The following is a 22601-nucleotide window of genomic DNA, read 5'->3' on the forward strand; positions in this document are numbered from 1 at the left end:
TTCGATACGTCAGCTGATTTGTAATGCTGAATATTTTAAACCAGAAAGGTTTCTGAAAAAAATAAATGAAATGAAACACAGTATATTAATGTAATCAGAGGAACTTAACAAAACAATGATTATATTATCTATCATAACGATAAATTAGTGTAATTAATATAGACGGAATATTTATTCATAGTTGGGTGTAAATATCGAACAATATTCAGATTAATTAATTTTTATTTTTTTTTATTTTGACTTTTGAAACATCAAGTATCGGACGGTACATGCAATAACTTTCAGCATGATTTTGCTTTTCTTCTGCTGACACGTAATAACTCTCAAGTTTGCTGGGGTCTGTAGACAACATTTCTGATTGCCACCAGCAAATTCATCTAGAACAGCCTTCTTAAAATTAGTTTAATTCTGTTTAACTTTCCTTGCATCAAATATGTAAGCTTCAAAGACCCAATTATTTCACAGATTCCGTCATAGTACTTTGGTTTGCTTTTTAAAACAACATTGATCCACGTGACCGGATTTAAAATTGCAAACTATGATTTAAAAAAGAGACTGCTTGTAAGAACATACTCTACAAGTCGATAATAAATGGAGACTCACAAATATTCAGGTTTGTCGTCTTTATATATCAGTCACTCTTTCTAACTTAGCATCATTTTATGCTCGTTTTTAACCAGAAGTATGTTTATGCAATATACGTATGCGAACACACATTCATTCGAGAATATACATACCCATTCACCAGATGGAAGTAGACTGACATACAGACATACAGACAGGCAGATAGGTGAGAGCCACAAATGTTCTATACATGCACTGTGTGTCTGACATCGATATTTCTCCAAACTGTATACTCTAAAATTTCCAACCGTTCAAGGAAATAAAATTAAAATAATCATCAAGGAGACTCGTACGTGTGCCTGTCTCTTCAAGCGTGGTTGACATTTGTGCATTAAAAACAAACAAGTTATTTCATGAAAAATATAATGAACATCAATAGAAAAGTCTAAATCAATAATAAAAGAACCTTAAGAAGTTAGAATATTTTTCTCGTTGGCGTTCAACCTCCATAAACTGCTATGATTGAAGCTGTACAAAATAACTATATTTTCATTATTCTTCAAGCGAGATAAATTGCAAGAACTTTTTACGCAGCGATCCTCTTTAGCACAATCAAATGATACAAACAAAAGCATAAGGTAGAAATAGAAAGATATGTTCCTCTTTGTGCAGTGTTTTGCTCTTTATACTGTGTTTGCCTCTTTATGCAGTGTTTAAATAGATTGTCAGATAGAAATTCATTATTTTCTCTACTTCCATCTGTTGCCCCAATTGATTCATATTTGTGTAGGCATCTGTACTTTCGGAATGGTAGTTAAGATTTCTTAGGTACTGTTATTTATCAGTCATTAAAGACAATTGCAACATTCGGATCACACTTAAGGTGTAACCAAGAAGCCAACATATACAATATGGTCCTTTTATTGTCAACATTTTGCAACTCTGTTTAACTCTTACGAATGAACAAACTAATTCAGATTTATGTCCTTTTAATCATTCCCAAGGGTTGACTCTGTTATGGTTATTTCATATGCCAAGTCAACATCTGTTCATTACAATCAAACTGTGTTGCCAATATATATTGTCTCTGTATTTGTTAAATTATTGTAAACTATAGTTTGTAAAGTTTACAAGATCTATATATTGTCTTCTAAATTTAGCTGCAAATCATTTATATATTTGCAACATCAAATATGGTATTCATTCTGTGTTCATGCTACATTATTTTATCCACATTGCCAACATGTATGATCCCGCTTCTTTCCCATTTAACATCTTCTTAATGTATATTGTGCCTTTAACTTTCGTCCATTGATGGAAGTTGTAAACAGTGTTTTCATAGCATTTGAGTTCAAGGCCAAGCTTCTTCACAGTTAGATTAGGTTTCACTGCTGGATTACTACAGATTCTGTAATGACATAGGTCAAGCAAAAATGATTATAATAAGGATTTCATAAATTATTTGTTCATGTTTGGAATCAGTTTGTGGGAATCCATTCATGATCAGAGTTTACTGTTGTGTTGCTGAAATGAGATATAATCCGAGATGATTTATGTATTGAAAATATTCATTTGAATTACTAAAGTGCTCATTAAGGTTTTGAATTAATACATTAATTTTGATTTGTGTGGATTCATTCAAAGACAAACCGGAGTGCACCATTGTGTTATATTGGAAATCCAAGACTATTGGAATTTATACGGATCATTATATATGTTTTGGTTTGTTATGAGACATTTAGGATTATTTGAAAGTTATTTTAAGATTCGTCTGAATTTTCAGTTTGCATTGGAGGGAAATAATTCTTGCTAAATTTACTTAAATTGTTGGTTTCATTATCATTATTACATATTTTAAGACCTAGAATTGTAACATGGGGGAGGTGCTCGTCCTGGATTCGAATTTCTTTAAGAGATTTCAGAGATAATAAAAAAAATGTGCCTTTAGAATTTAAATTGACTTTCTTTCGGAATTTTCATTGTCGCTGGAAAAGAACTTGATTTCACACAAGTGATAAATCTTTAGTCAAACAGCAAGCTGTCTCAATGCCATCAAATCTCGAGAACTGTACTTCAGATCCAACCAACAGTGTGTTAAAGTATGTGAAAAAGGACACGTTGCTTCACCTTGTTAGCCATCATGATTTTTCTGAAGCAAGAGCGTCTTTAACAAAGCATTAGCTAAAGAACATTTTGATACAGAATTTATTGCGAAAATTTAGATAGTAGTGTCTTGGTTTCGTTGACAAGTTTACACCTGGTTTTGATAGATAGTTAAAGGAAGTACAGCTTAAAAGAACAGATGGAATTGGAATTAAGAAAGTGTTAGCTTTAGAAAAATAAATCATATAAATACAGAATCAGTAAGCGGGAAAGGAGAGGTATATGCCGATTGAGACAGAGAGAAGAGTAGATGGAAATGCAGATGCAGAGAATAGAAAGGGAAATGCAATATAGATTAAAAGAACTAGAACCGACAGAGGGAAACCTATCACACCTTTACATACAAAATCAGTTTCTGTTGTTACCAGAAATATTAGGTTATAACCCCCTTTTCACAAAAATTGAAACATATTTTGTTGACTTTAAGAAAACTGCTGCAAGATTGAAATGACAAAGAATGTATTGGACTGCATTATTAAAAAGTCGGTTGATTGGTAAAGCTCGTGAATCTTCACTTCACTGTCGGTACAACAAATTGCTGATTATTATGTAATTATGGAATTTATCTTGAAGGGTTATAAGCTGGTATCTAAGGATATAGACAAAGGTTTTGGAATTGCAAGAAAGAAACTGGAGAGGCCAATGTCGAATTTGCAAGGGAAAAGAACAATTATTTGATAGGTGGTGTTCAGTCAAGTATGTTGATCACGATTACTATAACCTCCGTCAGCTTATATCAATTGAAGAATTCAAAAACTGCGTCCAGAGTGATGTCAAGACCTACCGTGATGAGCAAACGGTGGAAACTTTGGAAACTGCAGCTTGTAGAGCTGAAGATTATTCCTGACTCGGAAAGTTTCATTTGTCAATAAGTCTTGGTTTCAGCAACTTTCTTTGGCAAATGGTCATCTGAGCCTCATGTGATTACTTCCCAATCTCAACCTGGCACACATCTTACGAATCAAACTTCTAATACGACTGATTAGAAATCCATATCTCTTCCTACGTGCATTTATTACAAGACGAAAGTGTATGCACTTACTGCAAGAAGAAATAGAGTGTTATTTTTAACACTACAGATTAAAAACCAAGCCAATGCATAAAGACAGCGATGTTTCCTTTGTTCTTATTTCAAAGAGGTCAATGTCAGGGTCTTGTCTTGAAAGCGATACATTTCCTTGTTCAAACAAACCCCAGTCTGATTCTATTTTGGAGACTTATTAACCATTCATGTCAGAAGATTTAATATCACTTTTTGGTGATTCTGCCAAGCCTATTCCTATTAAAATATTAAAGAACACATGAACTTCTCAGAGTCCTTTGTTATCAGGTACTTTGACTTTGTATGCTAAGCTTTATTAACTGAAACTAACGTGATGTTTGTAAATGCTGTAGATATTGTCACACTTGTCAAATGATAGGAAAACCCAATCAGAAGATACCTTAGGCTCATCTTCAACCAATTCCTGTATTTGATGAACCATTTAGCAGAATAATTGGAGACGATTATTTGTCCCGTACCTAAGACCAAGTCAGACAATCTATTCCTTTTGACATAATGTCAGGAATCTTTTACAAATTAAAGACCCGTCTTAAATCTGAGCCAGATCGTTCATCACAAAATTTCAGTCAATTATTTAAAATGTATGTTGATGAAAGTGATGCATCGGATAAAAATGAACTAACCACGTACCAGAAAAATAAATCTACAGTTCAGAAGGAATGTTTGGTTTTGATATTGATTTTTCAATATTTTGAATTGTGTATTAGTTTAGGTCTTTCCCTGGTTGCTGTATTCAATGATCACAATCCCCCTACTTTCATAAACAAGATGAAAAATAAGTATCAGAGTTTGCTACAGTGTGGGTTAATGCTGCAATAATACAAAATACAACTTTAACATTAGGCACGTCAGGGAAAAGATAATGCGATTGAAGATGTACGAAAATAGATAGAAGTACTATATTGCTTTAGGTTGCGTAAATGTTGTGCGATCAAGTTAAGTGTCACTCATAAGACATCTTCCTATGTAATTTTGATTGTTATCTTATCATATTCATATTTGACAATAATGTAAAAAATGGATTATTGTATAAATCGTTCATTTAATGTTTACATATCTAACTTTTGTCAATGATTGTAATTTGTAAACAGAATGTTTATATAACATGCAAGTCAATCTTAGTCTTTTTTACAATTAGACTAGGTTTTCAGTTGTATTGATTTGTTTTCTCTTCAGATATAAGTAAAGTGAAAATGGGAAATTGATAAAAAAATAATGTATTCATCTTTTTAGATCAGTCTGTAGGATTCCATTTTTAATCTAACATTCATTCGAATTGCCAAAGTACTTATGGAATAATAAGTTACATTTAAGTTTGTGAACTCACTCGAAGACGTTCTAAATTGCACCACTTTGCTAATATTAGGACATTCAAGACTATTTGAATTTATCCTGAATTTTCTATGTATTTGGACTTGTGATAAGACATTCAGGATTGTTTGAAATTCGATTCACAATATTGTAAGTGTCATTTGAATTTTCATTTTGTATCAAAAGAAACAAAATATTGTTTGATGATTTTTACTTAAACTGTTGGCTCGACTTACTTTCAGTTGCATATTTTTAGACAGTGTCGTAAAAGTATTCTGAAACATACGCTTGTATCATTTTATCTCTAAGATGTTTATTATATTGGTAGTTATTATCGTGCATCGAAGCCGCCCTTGCAGCCACTCCAGACCGAAATAGGTTTTAAAAACCCCCACAAACCTGTACGTTTAATTATATAAAATGTATTAAAGTGTATATGTTTATTCTGTCATGCTCTTACCAATGACAATGAAGAGTACGAGTATAGCAGTGAAATATTCTATATATTGCATGGTAGTCAGTGCTACAATGGTTAACTTTAAATAACCATGTCACTATGTCAGATTTTAGTAGTTCTGTGATTTGTTTTAGTAGTCAATTCCTGCCATGATAAACTTTAGTAAAATACTGTTGTCCTAAATTTAAGTAGTCAAACACTAATATGTTAGTCACACGAAAGTAATCAAACACTACTTTGCTAACATTAAGTAGTCGAACACTACATCGCTATATTTTAGATGTCGAACACTACTGTGCTAAGAAAGATACGATATGACCAAAATTCACATGAAAGTCATTATTGTTATTATTATTATTATTATTATTATTATTATTATTATTATTATTATTATCAGTAGTAGTAGTAGTATGTTGCCCTTTACATAATAGCCCATTGCTAGGGTCCGAAGGGTGGCTCATGCCTTTTTTGTACAACTGTACTGCTGCTAAACAGATGGATGGGTGAAACTGGTAATTATTCACCGGCTAGCTCAAATCCAATACCACGTAGCTACATCTCCAAGTTTACTGCAAATAACTTCACTCTTGGCAATCCTAGTAGTTCCTCATCGCCACTCTCAGCTAATCCAATATAGTTAGCTAAACATAGCAATAGTTTACCAACAATCTCAGTTTCACGATCCCTACCTAAAATAGTAAATATATATGCGTTCTACAAATTGTTTTTCCAAGAACACTAATCAGTACATAATACAAACTCTCCCATGCGTATGAATCTCAACAATGCATCAACGAAACGTAGATGGACTATTAATAAGGCCTTAAACGAGCTATGTCAAAATATAATACCTATACAAATATCCTATTAATTATTAGTTGACATTACATATCCATCTTTATCACTAATACAAACATACATATTACCCATAACCACGTCACATAACCATACATAATCAGCTAGTTACTTTAAGAATACGGTAGTAATTGTTGAGAATAAAATACCAACGCAAATCTACACTACAACATTGCTTCACAATAGGAAACTGAGCACGAGTTCACAAATTAGAAATATAATAATATGAAACATAACTAACCAAACTTGTTGGCTCAGAACTAAGATCTCCGCTATAATGGCAGTCACACTCTGCCAGGTAGGTGTAAAATGACCCTCTCCTATAGTGCATGCTGTAGTATGATGATCCAGGCCCGGAAGTGCAGTGAGGGCACATATATGTACGGACTGCTGACTGGGTGTTGCAGAGCTGCTTTTCCTAGATTTGTTCAATCACCTTTCTCAGCTGCATCCAACATATTTTTCTGCTCAAAAGCTGTCGCACCAGCATTGACTTGACTGAGCCAAGCAGATCGATCAATAGCGATACTTTCCCAGCTGTCAGGGTCACTGTCTAAGTTCTTTAGTGAAGCCTTGATGGTGTCATTGTACCTCTTCTTGTGACCACCGTTAGATATCTTGCCTTGCCCTCCATAGAAGACCTTCTTAGGTATGCGTTCTACCGGCATTCGGATTTCATGGTCAGCCCATCGAAGTTGTGCTTGCACAACATGGTGCAGATGCTTGTCATGCCGGCCTGAGTGCGCACCTCTGTGTTAGATACTTTGTCATGCCATCTACGTTTCAATAGTTTTCTCAGCGAGCCCATATGGAAGTAGTCTAATTTTTTTACATGATAACCATACACAGTTCAGGTCTCGAAAGCATAGAGGCGGGTGGACAAAACAACGCTGCGTAGATTTTGAGTGCTCAATGACCTTGTGAGTTTCCAGCACTTTTGGAGGGTCAGCCAATCTCTCGTTGATCTCTACCTGGGATAGACGGTTGATCACTTCATCGTTGACGAACGATGTACTGTTGAGAACACCGACAAAGTGTTCTGCCCGTCAATCCAGTATCATGTCCTCGGTTATGACAGCACTGCTATCGGAGCTCAAGAGTGGAGACGATGCTACTTCTCTAGATGGGACTGTATTTCTTCACAGTTCTCGTCCAGCCAGTTTTGGTGCCTTCGCGCAGTGACGCCATGAGTTTCAGATGCAGTAGAGTACACCAGACGTTTGAAGGTTGCCCAGTATTTTTCTACGTCGTTGGTATCAGTGTCTGTGGTTTCCAGCTGGCTTGTCAGAGCTTCGGACAGAGCCTGTTCAGTGTTGCAGACTTTCAGCCTGGAGACGTTAAGTCACTTTGGGACTTTAATTCCTTGTGGACATCTGGGAGGGTGCGTACAAGTTGTTTTATTACGGTTAGGCAGACGGAAGACGGTGTTTGTGATCAGGAGATCATAGGTTGCGCACATCTTCTAGAGCAGATGTCCATAGCTGTTGCAGTTGCCAAAGCCATGTCTACCAATAACTCCCTCCAACTAGATGTGGTCCGCGCCAACTCTAGCGTTAAAACCACCAAGAATGATCAGTTTGTCTGACTTTGGTATTAAAGCAATCAGAACTTCCAGATCCTGGTAGAACTTTTTTTCCAGGTAAGGGTAACTTCAGCATTATTGGCAGGTCATTAATTCCCTTTTACTAAAATGGAGAGCTTATTCACCAAACTCGACTTGACAGCGAAACCAACTCCAGACTCACGATGTTCGTCGGTTCCACGTCCACTCCATGAACAGGTGTAGCCAACTCCAAATTCAGTCCACTGACCCTCGTCGGCCATGCGAGTTTCACTCAGGGATGCTATCTCTATCTTCTAGCGAGCAAGTTCTCTTGCGATTAGCGCAGTTCTTCTCTCTGGTATGTCAGCCTCTGCACAATCCATTAGAGTGCGTATGTTCCACGCACCAAGAGTGAGTGGAACCTGTCGGTTTTTGTGTGTTTCGACCGCAAGAATTGGATAACCCCCAGCCGCGATAAGCTGGTCGGGGGTAGTTGAACCAGACCTTTTTAGGGCACCTTTTCTAGCCACTCACTCATTCTACAGAGGCAAACAGCGCTATCCTGAAGATGTCTGCTTAATCGCTCAGACGGGTGCCGACATCCGTTTCTGCTTCAGGTCAATGGAGGACAAACCGATGGCCTTAAACTCCTGCGTGAATGGTCCGCCACTACGGCTGCCTGTACATCCGCACCAGCCACGTCTCAGCTCGGCCATCGCCGCAGGACGTAGGCACTGCTGATGACAAAAATGACTTGCGTTTGAGTTGGAATAAAGTGAGGGAGAGTTGCGCTGCGTCAGCCTCAGTCTATTGTCCAGGCCTAACATTGTCTAGTGGCAAGGCCGAGTCAATACGGCTGTATTGAAGACTGGGTGCAGTGGATGACCAGTGCGTCCTATGTGTATTGCCGTGCTCTTAACTCTCCATATTGCTTTTCTGGTTCCAACTTCATGCACGTTGACCACCTGATGGTTCCAACGCGCAGTCCGCCTGGTCCAGTCTTCACATGCAATTAGTGACAAGGCATAACTCACCGAGGGTTTGAGACCCGTCGGTTCCACTCAACCTGGTTTAGCCGGCCAGTCGAAGCCAATGCCCGTGGTGTGGCAGCTACGTATGCTACAGCTTCTTGAAACCACAGGTGATAGCTGGACGCCATGTTGGGAGCAAAGGTGGACTAGCTAATCACAAGGGAGTACGACTGATACCCCCACATGAGGTACAATCCCTCCATGAACACCCCCTACACCACTTAAACAGCTGCAGTATACCTTTTGCCTGAACATGTAGCCGGGTTCTTTACTTCACACGTGCCGCGCGAACGACTAAACTCTGGCTTTCACGCGCACATAAGAATAGTAAAGTTAAGAAATAATATAATATGATGTACTATATGCATCATTTCGATTATCTGGTAGTCTGTGTCAAATCGGAGGCGTCATATCAGGTATTTCATAGCATCTCTTCAATGTTTCTAGACAGAGCTGGCTTTTACAAGTATATTTTTGAATAGTTCATAAATGCGCTAGGAACGGAACTGTATAAATTAATCATTTATTATTATTATTATTATTACAGGTGATATATTGGAATCAATACTTATACCCGTTGTATTTTCCCTTGTCTACATGGTAAACTAGAGCAAAATGCTCTAAGTGTCTCTATGATAAGCGAAATTAATAAATACGTATGGAACATGTTGTTGTTGTTTTGTTGTTGTGGGGTTTAACGCCATTATTAGCGGTGGAAGAAGAACCATGGAAAACCCCGGAAAGAATCACCCACCCATGAGAAGCTACTGGCAAGCTTTCTCACATACCCATATTGGCCGAACCTGTGACTCGAACCCACGCAGGCAGAGGTGAGATGGCAGTGATCCGTAACATAAAGCGTTTTAGACCACTCGGCCACTCGCCCCCCCCCCCCCCGCACATATGGAACAAGGAAAATGTCTAAGTTTTTATCGAACAGTGCAAAGATCGATTATCTCCAAACATATATAACATTTTAAATGATATAGCAAACCTACTGATCGCGTTTAAACTATTGCGGATTATATACCATGTTACAGCAAGCAGAACGAAGGCAATCGATAAAAAGCAAAACCTACCTGTGATATATTTCCAAGATGAATTATTAAATATCAGCCATGGCTTGACACAGATTGCACAACCGTCAAAAGCAAAGCCTTAATATCTCATGCCCCATCTACCAAGTGCAGAGTATCAATTCAAAAGTGTTCTCCATGGTATTGCAGTGTTAGGGACCAGCTTCGCACTGCTAAAAGAGACCGCAGTAAAGCTGAGAGGCTCTGGTTTTCCACCAGATTCACTATTCATAAGCAAATCTATGAAGCCACTAAGAAGAATGTCACAGATATAGTCCATGCAGCGCAATCAGCCAACTACACTACTAAGATCATGGAAATTTCCAGCTGCAAAGAGATCTTCGAGATTACTAACAAGCTAATGTCAATGAACAAATCTACACCACTTCCAACTACCTTCTGTCCAGTCGACATTCCGGACATGTTTGCACATTTCTTCCGGGACAAAGTACTAACCATTAGAGATAAGCTTGGCACCACAATTTTAATTGACTCGTCGTCACCATACAGTTCGGGTACTGAATGTGAGCGGCAAACATTAGTTGCATTTCAACCTGTCTCTATGGATTTCGTAGGTACAATCCAGATGAAGGGTGCACGAAAATCATGTAAACTTGGTCCAATTCCAACATCAAAACTGCGTGAGACCCAGTATTGCCTTCACTAACTGATGTTATCAATACCTCTCTAATCCGGATAATTCCCATCATTTTTCAAAACTGCCATTGAAAAGCCTCTGCTAAAGAAACCAACACTAGAGCATAACGATTTAAAGAACTACCGCCCAGTTTCTAATCTCCCATTCATTTCAAAAAATCTTAGAAAAGATTGTTCTATCCCAGCTTATATTTCATCTAAATTCAAACAGTCTGTTTAGCAATGTACAGTCTGCACATCGCCCTTGCCACAGTACTGAAACTACTCTTACAAAAGTAGTTAATGACATTCTCTCTGCGTTGGATAGTGGAAAGATTACAGTCTTCACCCTCCTTGCTTTGTCTGCAGCATTTGCCACAATAGACCATAATATATTACTTCGCCGTCTTCAGCCTGTATTTTGCATTTATGATACAGCCTTACAGTGGTTCAAGTCCTAGTTGGTCAACAGGGCACAAATTGTATCTGCAAATGGAATACACTCCAGCCCAGTTGATCTATGTTATGGTGTTCGACAGGATTCTGTTCTTGGACCTGTTCTCTTCATTTTGTACACTCAGCCGCTCTCAAGTGTCATAGATCAACATCCAGTGTTTCACCAGTTGTACGCTGATGACTCCCAAATATACAAATCTAGCCACCCAACTGAAGTTGATGCTACCATCCATGGTGTAGAGAGGTACATTTCTGATATGAAATCATGGATGACATGTAACAAGCTGCTGGTGAATGATGATAAAAATGAGGCCATTCTGATCACAACACAAAGACTTTCTCATTCACATCCTTTACCTCAAACAATAAATATCAGCAACACCAGCATTACATTTACACAATCAGTACTAAACCTAGGTGTTACTTTGGATAGTACTCTCACATTGCACCAAGATGTCATGAACATATGCAAGGCTGCATATCTTGAGCTGAGAAGCATCAGCTCCATTCGCAAATATCTTTCAGTTGGTGCCACTAAAACACTTGTGTGTTCATTAGTACTTTCAAGACTATACTATTTTAACTCAGTTCTGTCTGGTTCATCTCAATATCTACTCCAGAAACTTCAAAAAGTTCAAAACACAGCTGCTTGGATCATACTTAGAGTACCACGATCAAAGCACACCTCCCCGCTGGTCTGTACCTTACACTGGCTATCCACTCGATCCAAAATCAAACACAAAAATTGTTCTGTGTGCTACGTTTCACTGTCGGCGTCTAGTCCAAAATACCTATTCGACCTCATCCATGTGTACACACTAGCCGGATACTTATGCTCCTCTTCTGACAGTCGTATACTCATTATTCACACTATGAAAACAAAGTCATATGCACAGCGTTCTTTTGCATACCAGGGCCCAGCAACGTGGAATGAATTTGCCACTGAACTTAGACACTAAGACAGAGTGATCACATTCAGGAGGGCTCTCAAAACTAACTTCTTTCGACTGCAAGAACAAACTTGAAGACCTAACAATGTTTCCTACCTTAAATATTGTCAGCATGTTTTTTTAATGTTTTCAATTTTCATGGTGTTTGTTTTTGTAATCATATCATTATATGCTTTTTGTCTTATAGGTGGTGTCTTAAGCACTTAGTACTTCTAAAGATTAGGCGCTATACAAAGTCCTCATTATTATTATTATTATTATTATTATTATTATTATTATTATTATTATTATTATTATCATTATTATTATTATTAGTAGTAGTAGTAGTAGTAGTAAAAGTAGTAGTATCTAAGACAGTTCAGATTAAAAGACACAATTAATTCACTTGAAGATTATAAATTGTATATAAATATGTATAAATCTCTTACACGAAAAGAGCAAAAGCAATATGAATTAAAACAAAAAATAGCCTTTTATCTACATTATGATGGAAAAATACACAACTTTTATGACGCCTTGTAAAGAACCCAAGTACTGGTATGCAAAGCCGTATCACGTCTGCAACTTGGTATGAATATATTTAGAATTATTTAATTTTTCCAGTTCTGTTGACCAGATACAGGAAAATGAGAACATTCCACTAATTCATGAGACTTTAGATAGAACAGTCACAGGAAAGGAGGTACCCTACTATTGAGAAAACTGAAACAAGACAAAGCTGGGGGAATATATGCTTTATCCATCGATTTCTTTATATATACGGGCAGCATGATAGTTCCAATATTAACACTGTTTTTTTAACAAACTATTCGATTTTGGATATTATCCAAAGTATTGGTCAACGGATGCCATAATATCAGTTTTAAAGAAAGGGGATGCAAATGAGCCCTCAAAATACAGATGCATTAGTCTACTACCTGTATTAAGCAAAGCGTTTACATCGAATTTAAATAATAGAATAAATGAATGTTTAGAGGAATATTTATTACTGTGCGAGGAACAGTCGAGATTTATAGCGGGATATTATATATCAGATAATATATCTAATATTATATACATTAATTTGCAAATATTTAAGAAAACGTGGGGCAGATTATTTGCAGCATTTGTTGACTATGAAAAGGCCTTTGATAGGATAGAGACATCTAAAGTACCAAAAACTAGTCAGTGAAAATTTTAGCGTAAAAATGTCAAGAGTTATTAGAGCAATTTAAATGATATAAAATCATGTGTTAAGTCCAGCAATCTTGTTTCCGATGTGTTTAATTGCTCTTTAGGTGTACGCCAATTATTGTTTTATCGCCCTTACACATTTCGTTGTTTTTAACGATTTGAAACCCTTTTTGGCTGAACGAAACAGGGTAGTGTCCGTAGAAACCTTATAACTCTGCTTACTGTAAAATACAGACAATTTAATTGTCTCGACTGGCACTGCTCACCATTTGCAAAATATGATCAATAGGCAGATTACATATTGCCTAACGTTGAAATTAAAAGCGAATATGAAAAACAAAACAAGATTTGTTGTATTTCGCAGAGGTGGCTATCTCAGAAGATACTCAAAGTGGTACAAGGCCATAAAGAGGTAAAAATTGAATCATATTATAGGTATTTAGGTAGCATATTTTCTTTAAAAACTTTTGGTATATGTGACATCAAACTCTATCGTTGCAGGCGCTGAAGGCTATGTATACAATAACGGAAAGTCTTTCAAATGTTGGCAGATTACCCGTAACTGGATTCCTTCGTCTGGTTGACGTGAGAATATCTCCCATCCTTAACTATGTGGCTGAGGATTAGGTGTTATACGAGGCCAATGATATTGAAAAAGCTCATTTGTCATTTTGTAAATATATTCCTGGTACATCTAAGTCTACACCAAATTAGGATGAATGATTATGCAGTGTATAAGATAAAAACGTATTTTGAAATATTGTCTAAGAATGCAAAGAATGCCAGAAGACAGATATCCTAAATAATTCTACAATTAACAGTTGGGGTGGGGTGGGGATAACTTGGCTAACAATGTTTAAAAGCTTCTATTTACATTATGATTTGGCAACGTTGGGTGTACCCAGGGTATAAATGATGACAACATTTTTCTTAGATTGTTCACTTGTCAAAGATATCTAGAATTGTTGGGAGATAGCTATTTTTGTCGTATAAGCAATATGCTTGGAGTGGTAAGTTGCCAATGAGAGGTAACGCGGGAAGATATGAAAGGATTTGCTATGAGGAAAGATTGTGTCAAATCTGTTACGCTAACAATAAAAATGAATTCCATTTTGTTACTGTTTGTCCGGTATATGGAGAAATAATAAAAACATATTTACCCACCTTTGTGGATAAAAATTAAACTTTAGAAAAATGTAGGTCTTTCGATACTAGTAAAATTCTGATGACTAATTTAACAATGTTTCCTATGGTTTTATAAAAGACTTCTGCAACATAGGACTCCAGATCAATATCACAAAACGTGCTCTATGCAGGTTTTAGGGTTCCCCTTAAATTCATTTGTGTGATTAGTCTGTAACATACACTAGATCTGTATCTCACCCAGTTCAAACGACGCTTTTATGTATATCACTTCCAATAGACCGGATGTTCTATTGCTCTGCACTATAACATATTTTGGTATCTCATGATGTATGGATACGTATCATGGGCCAGTGGCCTGTTTTACAAGCAAACGTTATTATTATTATTATTATTATTATTATTACTATTATTATTATTTCAGATTCTTACAGCATACAAATAAATGGTGATAACCTTGAATATCACTGCAGACGTAAGTTGATATTTCGTTCAAATAACACTTGCTATTCTGTATATTATATGATATAACAAAGATTGCGCTCTATAGTTTTGTATTTTCCAAAAGGGTTAGATTTATAAAGAAAAGGAATGTACCCGCATTTATTACTGATTATACTAGTTATTTAACAAAAAACCTTGTATACCTTATGATGGATATTGTAAAAAGAACTTATAATTCCCTTTTTTGTGGTGCATGATTGATGTTTCGAATATGGGATATAGAGTATACAGCTTGACCTTATTTCAGATGCGTACATAACAAGAAACTGCTCCGCTTGGTTATTTTCACTTCTTGGACTTCACAAGTTAATTTTAAAAAAGCTGATAATTTGTTTTACATTTTATTTATTTGGTCAGTCATTCAGTGCACTTTCAGAAGCTTATATTGTCTTGTCTGGCGAAATTCGTTTCCCTATTTTAATAATTGCTAAGATAGTGTACTATACTAATTCAAGCTGATTTTGTGAATACAAGGGAGCAGCCATTTTAGCAAGCCGTTTATTCTAAGATAGTGTGCAATTTCTCCGCGTACAATATCCACATATATTTCAGCCGCAGTATATGAAAGTAACAACATTCTCTCCACTGCATATTGAAAATGTAAATAACTTCACCTTACACCCGCCATTCTCTCATAACTTTATAATATCTGTAGAGCATCCCCAGAAACAAAGTGATTGATGTGTAATGTAATTACGTTATCACACTGTATTACACAAAAGTCGGTTTAATGGATGAATAGAGTGACAGTGTTATTTAATGACAATTGTCTATTGACGACTTGGCTTTAAGTAAATGAAATCATATTGAATGGAATCAGTATTTTCGTCATTTGTTAGATAAACTCTTAATTTTTTGCTGAATTCAAATAAACTTTATGAGATTCATTCAATAGTTTTCTATATATTTGCTTAAAAATTCTCGAATATAATAATTTATTGATGAATACTATCATATGACTGAAAGACTAGTGATTGACCAGCAGTGACAAGAATAAAATGATAGATAATTGAATTAGACATTCGACGATAAAATTGACAATAATCAGTACGATATATACGTTGAGGCAGAGGATGATTTTACCTGCAATGTTGTTAGTAACAATACAGATCATCTGATAACTGTGTTGACCACATGGTACTTACTGATGTCGAACTACGGAGACGACGATGATGATTCCAAAAAAGACATTAACATCAAATGTGACTACGACATGAGCGCCAATCTTGATGATAATATCAACGATACCAATAAAATGATATTATCAATCTTTTACTCAGAAGAGGATGCACTCAGATCATCATGTGCTCTAGGAAACGGCCTCTCCGGCAACTTGATCAAATTAGATTCCTTTTCCCAAATAGCTAGCAAGTTGTCTAGGAACACTACATATAGAATCGGCGATGTGAATTACACCTCCCTCCTAAACGGTAAGTTATCTGTTAAATTGAAAACGCATATTGTTTATATGACTACATGTTTATTAATATTGTTATACCTGAGAAACTAATGGAGTTCTATAGATGACGATAATGATAATATTGTTTATAGAGGAATTTAAATAAATGTAAAGTTACTGTAGAAAGTTCGCTGTATATGTGTATGTATGTATGTATGTATGTATGTATGAAATTATCACAATGAATACCATAAATTATCACAATGAATGCCATAAAGTATCACAATAAATACATTAAAGTATAACAATGAATACCTTCAAGTATCACAATGAATACCTTCAAGTATCACAATGAATACCTTAAAGTATCACAATGAATACTTTAAAGTATCACAACGAATACCTTCAAGTATCACACTGAATACCGTAGAGTATCACAACGTATACCATAAAGTATCACAACGCATATCTTAAATTATCACATTGAATACCTTAAAGTATCATAATCAGTACCTTAAAATATCACAACGAATAACTTAAAGTATAACAATATCTCAAAGTATCACAATTATTATGCATATTTAATCTGCATTGTTTATATGTTAGGTTGTTGTTGATCTTTTCATTATATGCTATGGATAATTTTATTTTGGACTTGACCTGATCCAAAATCAAGTTCATGTTCCACCTGACCTAAATAACTGTCTTTGGTTTTGTAGTAAACATGCTTATCTCAATCGGAGTACAGAACATTTGGAAATCCCCATGAAATGTCAGATCCGCCTGTAGTGTACTACATGTGTAATATTGTACTGTCAGAAATAGACGTCTAATTATAACCAAGATTTTATCTTGGAAACTTTGGAAGCCTTCCAGAAGCAAACTTGAAATTTCCATTTAGGAAATAGTTTGTTTGTTGGGGGGAGGGTGTAAAAAAAATTTTTGGGGGAGTATATAGTTCTCGTATGCTAATTGTAATCTGAGGTCCGGTAGAGGACAATATAATCCTGTTTTTCTAATAATTCGTGTTTTGAGATTTAGCAGAATCAAGTTTACTATTGTTTTGTCAAAAGGTAGGCTGAAATTTAATTTATTACAACCTATTTACTGGATATATTAAGTGCTCTTCGAAAGTAACATTATTGGAAATAGAGACTTGAATTTATAGTGAAATTTCAAATAAGGATATTTTTGTTTGATTGCATTACTGAGATCCAGCTAACGTCTGTTGGCACACCATCACTACACAGGCATATCAACACTTCTAGCGTTGGATTTAATTTGGATTTCTACTAAAGCTTATTCAGAACTTTAATCAATCGCACTTGTGTCTGCAATTATATTATCATTTGAGATTTAATTTGCAGTAACGTAGGTTTCTCGTTTAAATTTTCACTTTTTATTCCTGGCAAAAAAATTAGTTGCTGATTTTTGCAAAGCTTGTTACTTAGCATTTTTTTAGATTACTTATTTTAAGACCACATAATCGTAATACAATACATACTGTAAATTATCACAGTGAATACCATAAAGCCTCAAAATACATACCTTAGAGTATTACAATAAATACCTTAAAGTATCACAGTGAATACCGTAAAGTCTCACAATACACACCTTAAAGTATCACAGTGAATGGCATAAAGTCTCACAAAACATACCTTAGAGTATCACAGTGAATACCTTATAGTATCTCAATGCATACATTAAAATGTCACAATTAGTAACTTTGCCTTTTTTTGTGTGTGTAGAACTCATGAGCCTTACTCATTCCTCACAATCTTTTACGAGTCCATGGTTGTCTCTCCAACCGAACACTTCCTTGTAAGAGCAAAATGGAAACTAAAATTGTCATTAGAAGAAGAAGAAGAAGAAAACAGAATATGAAAAAATGAAGTTATTTGCAAGTTCTATTGTACAAGTCGTTAATTAAGTGAGATTGTATAACTATATTTAGTTCCAATCTTGTATTGTTCGTGTCCCAACACGCTGACTGGAATAAAACAAATCATATATGTGATGGAATTTTTTATAAAATATTGTTATAAATAAATATATTTTTTGCAGATAATGAAGCAACTAGGCTGACACGTTGTGTATTGTACTCTAAGAGAGGCATATTTTCTGATGTATGTTCAGAGAAGAGAAGAGCTATATGTGTTGAAGGTAAGATTTTATGCGATGTTTTTACTTGTCACTCCTTGGAACTTAATAAACATTCTCTCTGTTGTTTTATTTCTTCTTATTTTTTGTTATTTCTTTTAGCAATTTTCACTTTCTAACTCTTCTGGCAAGCAAGACTGACGGACAAAATATGCGGTTCGTATAAAGTTAAGATATGAATGGTTTTGGAAGTTTCGGATGCAAAACAATGCAGTTTGCTTCTCATGTCCTTTGCTGAGATAAATAATGCAGACCATACACAATTTTAAGCGATATCTTGGATTGTCTCTCTCAGTTTGGTTCTAAAATTGATTTTCAAAATTCTATATGGTTCCTTTTGTTATTATCGAAGACTTTTTCCTAAAGGAGAAACTGAATATATTCTTGAACAAAATCTTTATCTCTTTATATTATAAAGGTACATTTCTATTAATATACAAACTGAAATTGAATGTCAGAGAAACCAAAATATAGACTTGCAAATATTAAACTACAACTTGTAAAAAAACAACAGAAATTGATTAAACTCGTTCAGTTAATGTGGACGCAATGAAGCACATCCCAGGAGTACAAAAATGTATCCACGTTCTATACAAACAGAAAAAAAAAACAGAAACTCAATAGTAGAGGAATGTTTGTGATCTCCTATTTGCTGATGACTGTTTCTTGAATATCCAACCTGAGTAATACCTGCAACAGTATTTGGACAATTTCTGTTCAGTTTCTCACAATTTCGGTCTAACAATAAATATGTTTTAAAAAGGAGGGATGTAACCCCTGTAGCAGGAACGCCTAAAGCTGAGCCTTCCATCATAATGAATTGTCAAACCCGCAATAAACAAGTTCACAAGTACACACTCACGTGCAATCAGCATCGATGACGAAACCAATGCTAGACTTGCCAAAACAGGAGTGGACTTGGGCAGCTAAACAAAGATATACGGGAACACATAGGTACCAATCCTTAAGAAAACCAAAGTTTTACAAAGCATTTTGTAGCCGATCCTGCTTTGCATGAGGATACGCTGGTAGGACAGATTCCAAGAGCTGCGAGGTTCTCCCAGGTGCAGATATTCAAAGCATCAACACTCTGCTGACGAAATCGCAGGTCATTTCACCACGAGCTACTACCAAGGAGGGTCTTTACGGCGAGCTGAAAGAGGAAAGCTATCTCAAGTCATCATTGAAACGCTTCAACATTGCCTCTGAGTCTCATGAAGATCTTGCACAGAATCATTCCACCTGCCTGAGCCACATCTATATCTACAAATTTGAGCGACGAGGAAACGGACAGGGGCAGTGCGGCAGCGCAAGCAACTTAAATCTCACAACTACAGCACGCGCTATTTTAATCGAGCAACACTAAGCGGCATCTTCCCTCCGATGTTCCGCCGACGGTTCAAAGTATATATAAGCTTGATCACGTACTCACGTGCCCACAGAAACCAAACTAGTTAGTGATGTCAAGGAGATCTTCGAACTCAAATGACGAACAACATTCCTGATGTGAAATAGACCAACATTTTCGTGCAAAGTTTTGACAGTAACATAGCTTCGCTATCACATATACCTTTGGGACAAATGCCAAAACGTTCTGCATTTAATTCGCGTTATATCAAACACAGGCCTGGGAGCTGATCTGATGTCTTAATACAGCTCTTTCCCAAGATGTACATTTAACTATGGCACTATTTTGTACGAATCAACCTGCGACTCGTATTAGCTGAGCTATGCATTTTAAGAACTCCTAACAATTTTATTTCAAAATTATGTAGAGGAAAGCAAAGCGAAATGAGATGGTAGAACACTTGACCAATGAAACATAAAAGATTAGGTTTAAATGAGCAACCGTATTGCAAATTTAGGTCATCGAGTAAGATCAACTGATGCAGGTACTATTACAGTTTGTGGAAGGTTTGTTGATGCACAAATACATAATGCATTGGATGATAATATTTTGAAAGAAATTAAAACGTGCGGAAATAAGAAGAAAATATCATATTCCATTTAACAGTCATACTATGTATTTGATTGCTACATGTTGCTGTTCATGACATATTTATATTCTTGCGTTTTCATGATAAAAGGATAAATCTCATCAAAGGCAGCCAAGGATGATGAGAAAGCGTAGCGTATTATCACCCGTGGCTTGCGATGGCAAACAGACAGGGGCCAATAAATACACACTAACTGTGAAAAAAGTTTAATCAGAGTTATACAAACACAATTTACTTTTTATACGTGATTAAAACGAATAAATAAAAACACTAAGGAATAAAACTTAGCCAAGTCTAAGCGTTCGGTTGGAAGAAAAGACTCAAGATTTATTTATAGAAGAACTTACTGATAGTGAACTTGTTAATAGATATATAGCTATACAAGGGAATTTTTACAAATTACAATTAAGTGGTTAAAAATTTGTTTAATTATTTCAATCACTTAATTTTCTCTCACATTATAATGGTCAGTCTCTTATCCAGGGTAGAACAAAATGGAAATGAGTACAGTAGACAATGAATTGTCATCACCTGGAAATCAATTGGTAGTACACAATTCTTTCAACATATTAAAATCTGAATTACTTTTGTATCCGTGTATAGTGCATTGGCCATTACCGCTCGTAACTTTCGCAGTGTTTTATTCATGATAGCATACTCAGCTTGGTTTGTTTTATCAGGCACTGGTAACGACATATCTTTGAACTATATGATTCTACAGTCCTTCAGCTTGCAAATAACTACGTCTGTAACAAGCACCCTTTATAAATTAGTAACAACTGTGTGACTGTACTTCAACATTAACTTCGTACACTCAAGTCCTTTTCAACGATGAGAATAGATTACAGACAAATTATGGATACAGAATGGTATATGCCTTGGTGTCTGCAATTCAAATCAAACTAATTATGTCATAGTCATGAAACTGATCTACAATGCTCCCTTTCGAAGAATTTAATCTGTTATGATGCATCATATGGAAATATTGCAGAGATTTTACGAGATAACAAACTTAGACCGTACTTTGTACCGTCCATTTTCGATATTAAGTGACCACTGATTCAGAATATCAACGTTGCTTTATCCCAACCCCTCGAAAACGGAAAAAATACAACACATAAAGAAGATAATATTGATTTTTCGAATACTTTATACTGATTAAAATGGAGTACATTTAAAATGCTAAAAATAATTACAAAAGAAAATGAGCAAATAAAAAGGAGAGTCTTTGAGGCATAGGTATCTGGATTGTGGCATGAAAGTTGAATTGACCATGCAAATATCGATCAATGGTGGAACATATTAAATATGACAACTGAAAAGAAAACTCGTTGAAATGAAAGAATAGCTAAAGGAAAAACATACCCTTGTATTGCATAAAAAGGCGAGGAAATATCAAGTTAGAACGTTAATGATAGCCTCTGGATGCCAAGCGATAGGTGGACATTATTAATATGCAAATATCTGAGAAGAATGAAGTATATACAAATATTTCAATGTCTTACATATTTTATACAAATATGTTCTGACTAAGAAAGTGCGGTCTATAAGATTAGATAACGCAGATGATGCAAGCAGAAAACTCTTTAAAGAGTTATGATCAGAAAGAATTCAGTCTATGAAGGGAAGTAATTATTGTATAACCACCGGGTGAATAAAATATTTGTTAAAGCAAACATCGGGAAGGCTCGTTAATAAAATGTTTAATACAACTTCGAAAACTAGAATGTTGAAATATATTCCTCAAAACGAAATCAGAGCGTTGGGTATATGTATTGGCTAACATCATCAATAGATATACCAACATTTATTATAGGTTAGCTGATATTACTCCAATGGAAGTTAGTAATTAAAATAGATATTAAATAGGTGACACAGTTTGGATTTAAGCATATCAAGTAATCCTTGGGAAATAAACTAATAAATTAATTATTTTGGAAGAGATTTGTTAGGTCTCATTATGTGGCTTCTGGATATAGGTTGGAAGATCTAAAAGGGTGATTATAAATATAATATACCTTAAGCACGTGCCCACACATAATTCTGTCACTAATTGTATCTTATTGGAATTCTGTATAAATTCCCTAAAGGACAACCATAAAAGACATAAAAGTGCATCA

General features: G+C 35.5%; 1 protein-coding gene across 4 annotated transcripts in view; it reads left to right on the forward strand.

Moving 5' to 3' along the window:
* Positions 1–22601, forward strand: part of LOC149772587 (uncharacterized) — a 69491-nt gene that overhangs the window by 37729 nt on the left and 9161 nt on the right. For 3 of the 4 annotated variants that reach the window (XM_089947607.1, XM_089947609.1, XM_089947610.1), the window contains exons 3-5: positions 14846–14896; positions 16206–16355; positions 18389–18487. In XM_089947607.1, the coding sequence (XP_089803733.1) occupies positions 14846–14896; positions 16206–16355; positions 18389–18487 (300 nt within the window). The remainder of the gene's footprint in view (positions 1–14845; positions 14897–16205; positions 16356–18388; positions 18488–22601) is intronic. The other variant, XM_089947608.1, reaches the window with a different exon arrangement.

The sequence above is a fragment of the Sinohyriopsis cumingii genome, unplaced genomic scaffold (assembly GCF_028554795.1).
Source record: "Sinohyriopsis cumingii isolate HCF-2022 unplaced genomic scaffold, ASM2855479v2 utg001387l, whole genome shotgun sequence".
Classification (NCBI taxonomy): Eukaryota; Metazoa; Mollusca; class Bivalvia; order Unionida; family Unionidae; genus Sinohyriopsis; species Sinohyriopsis cumingii.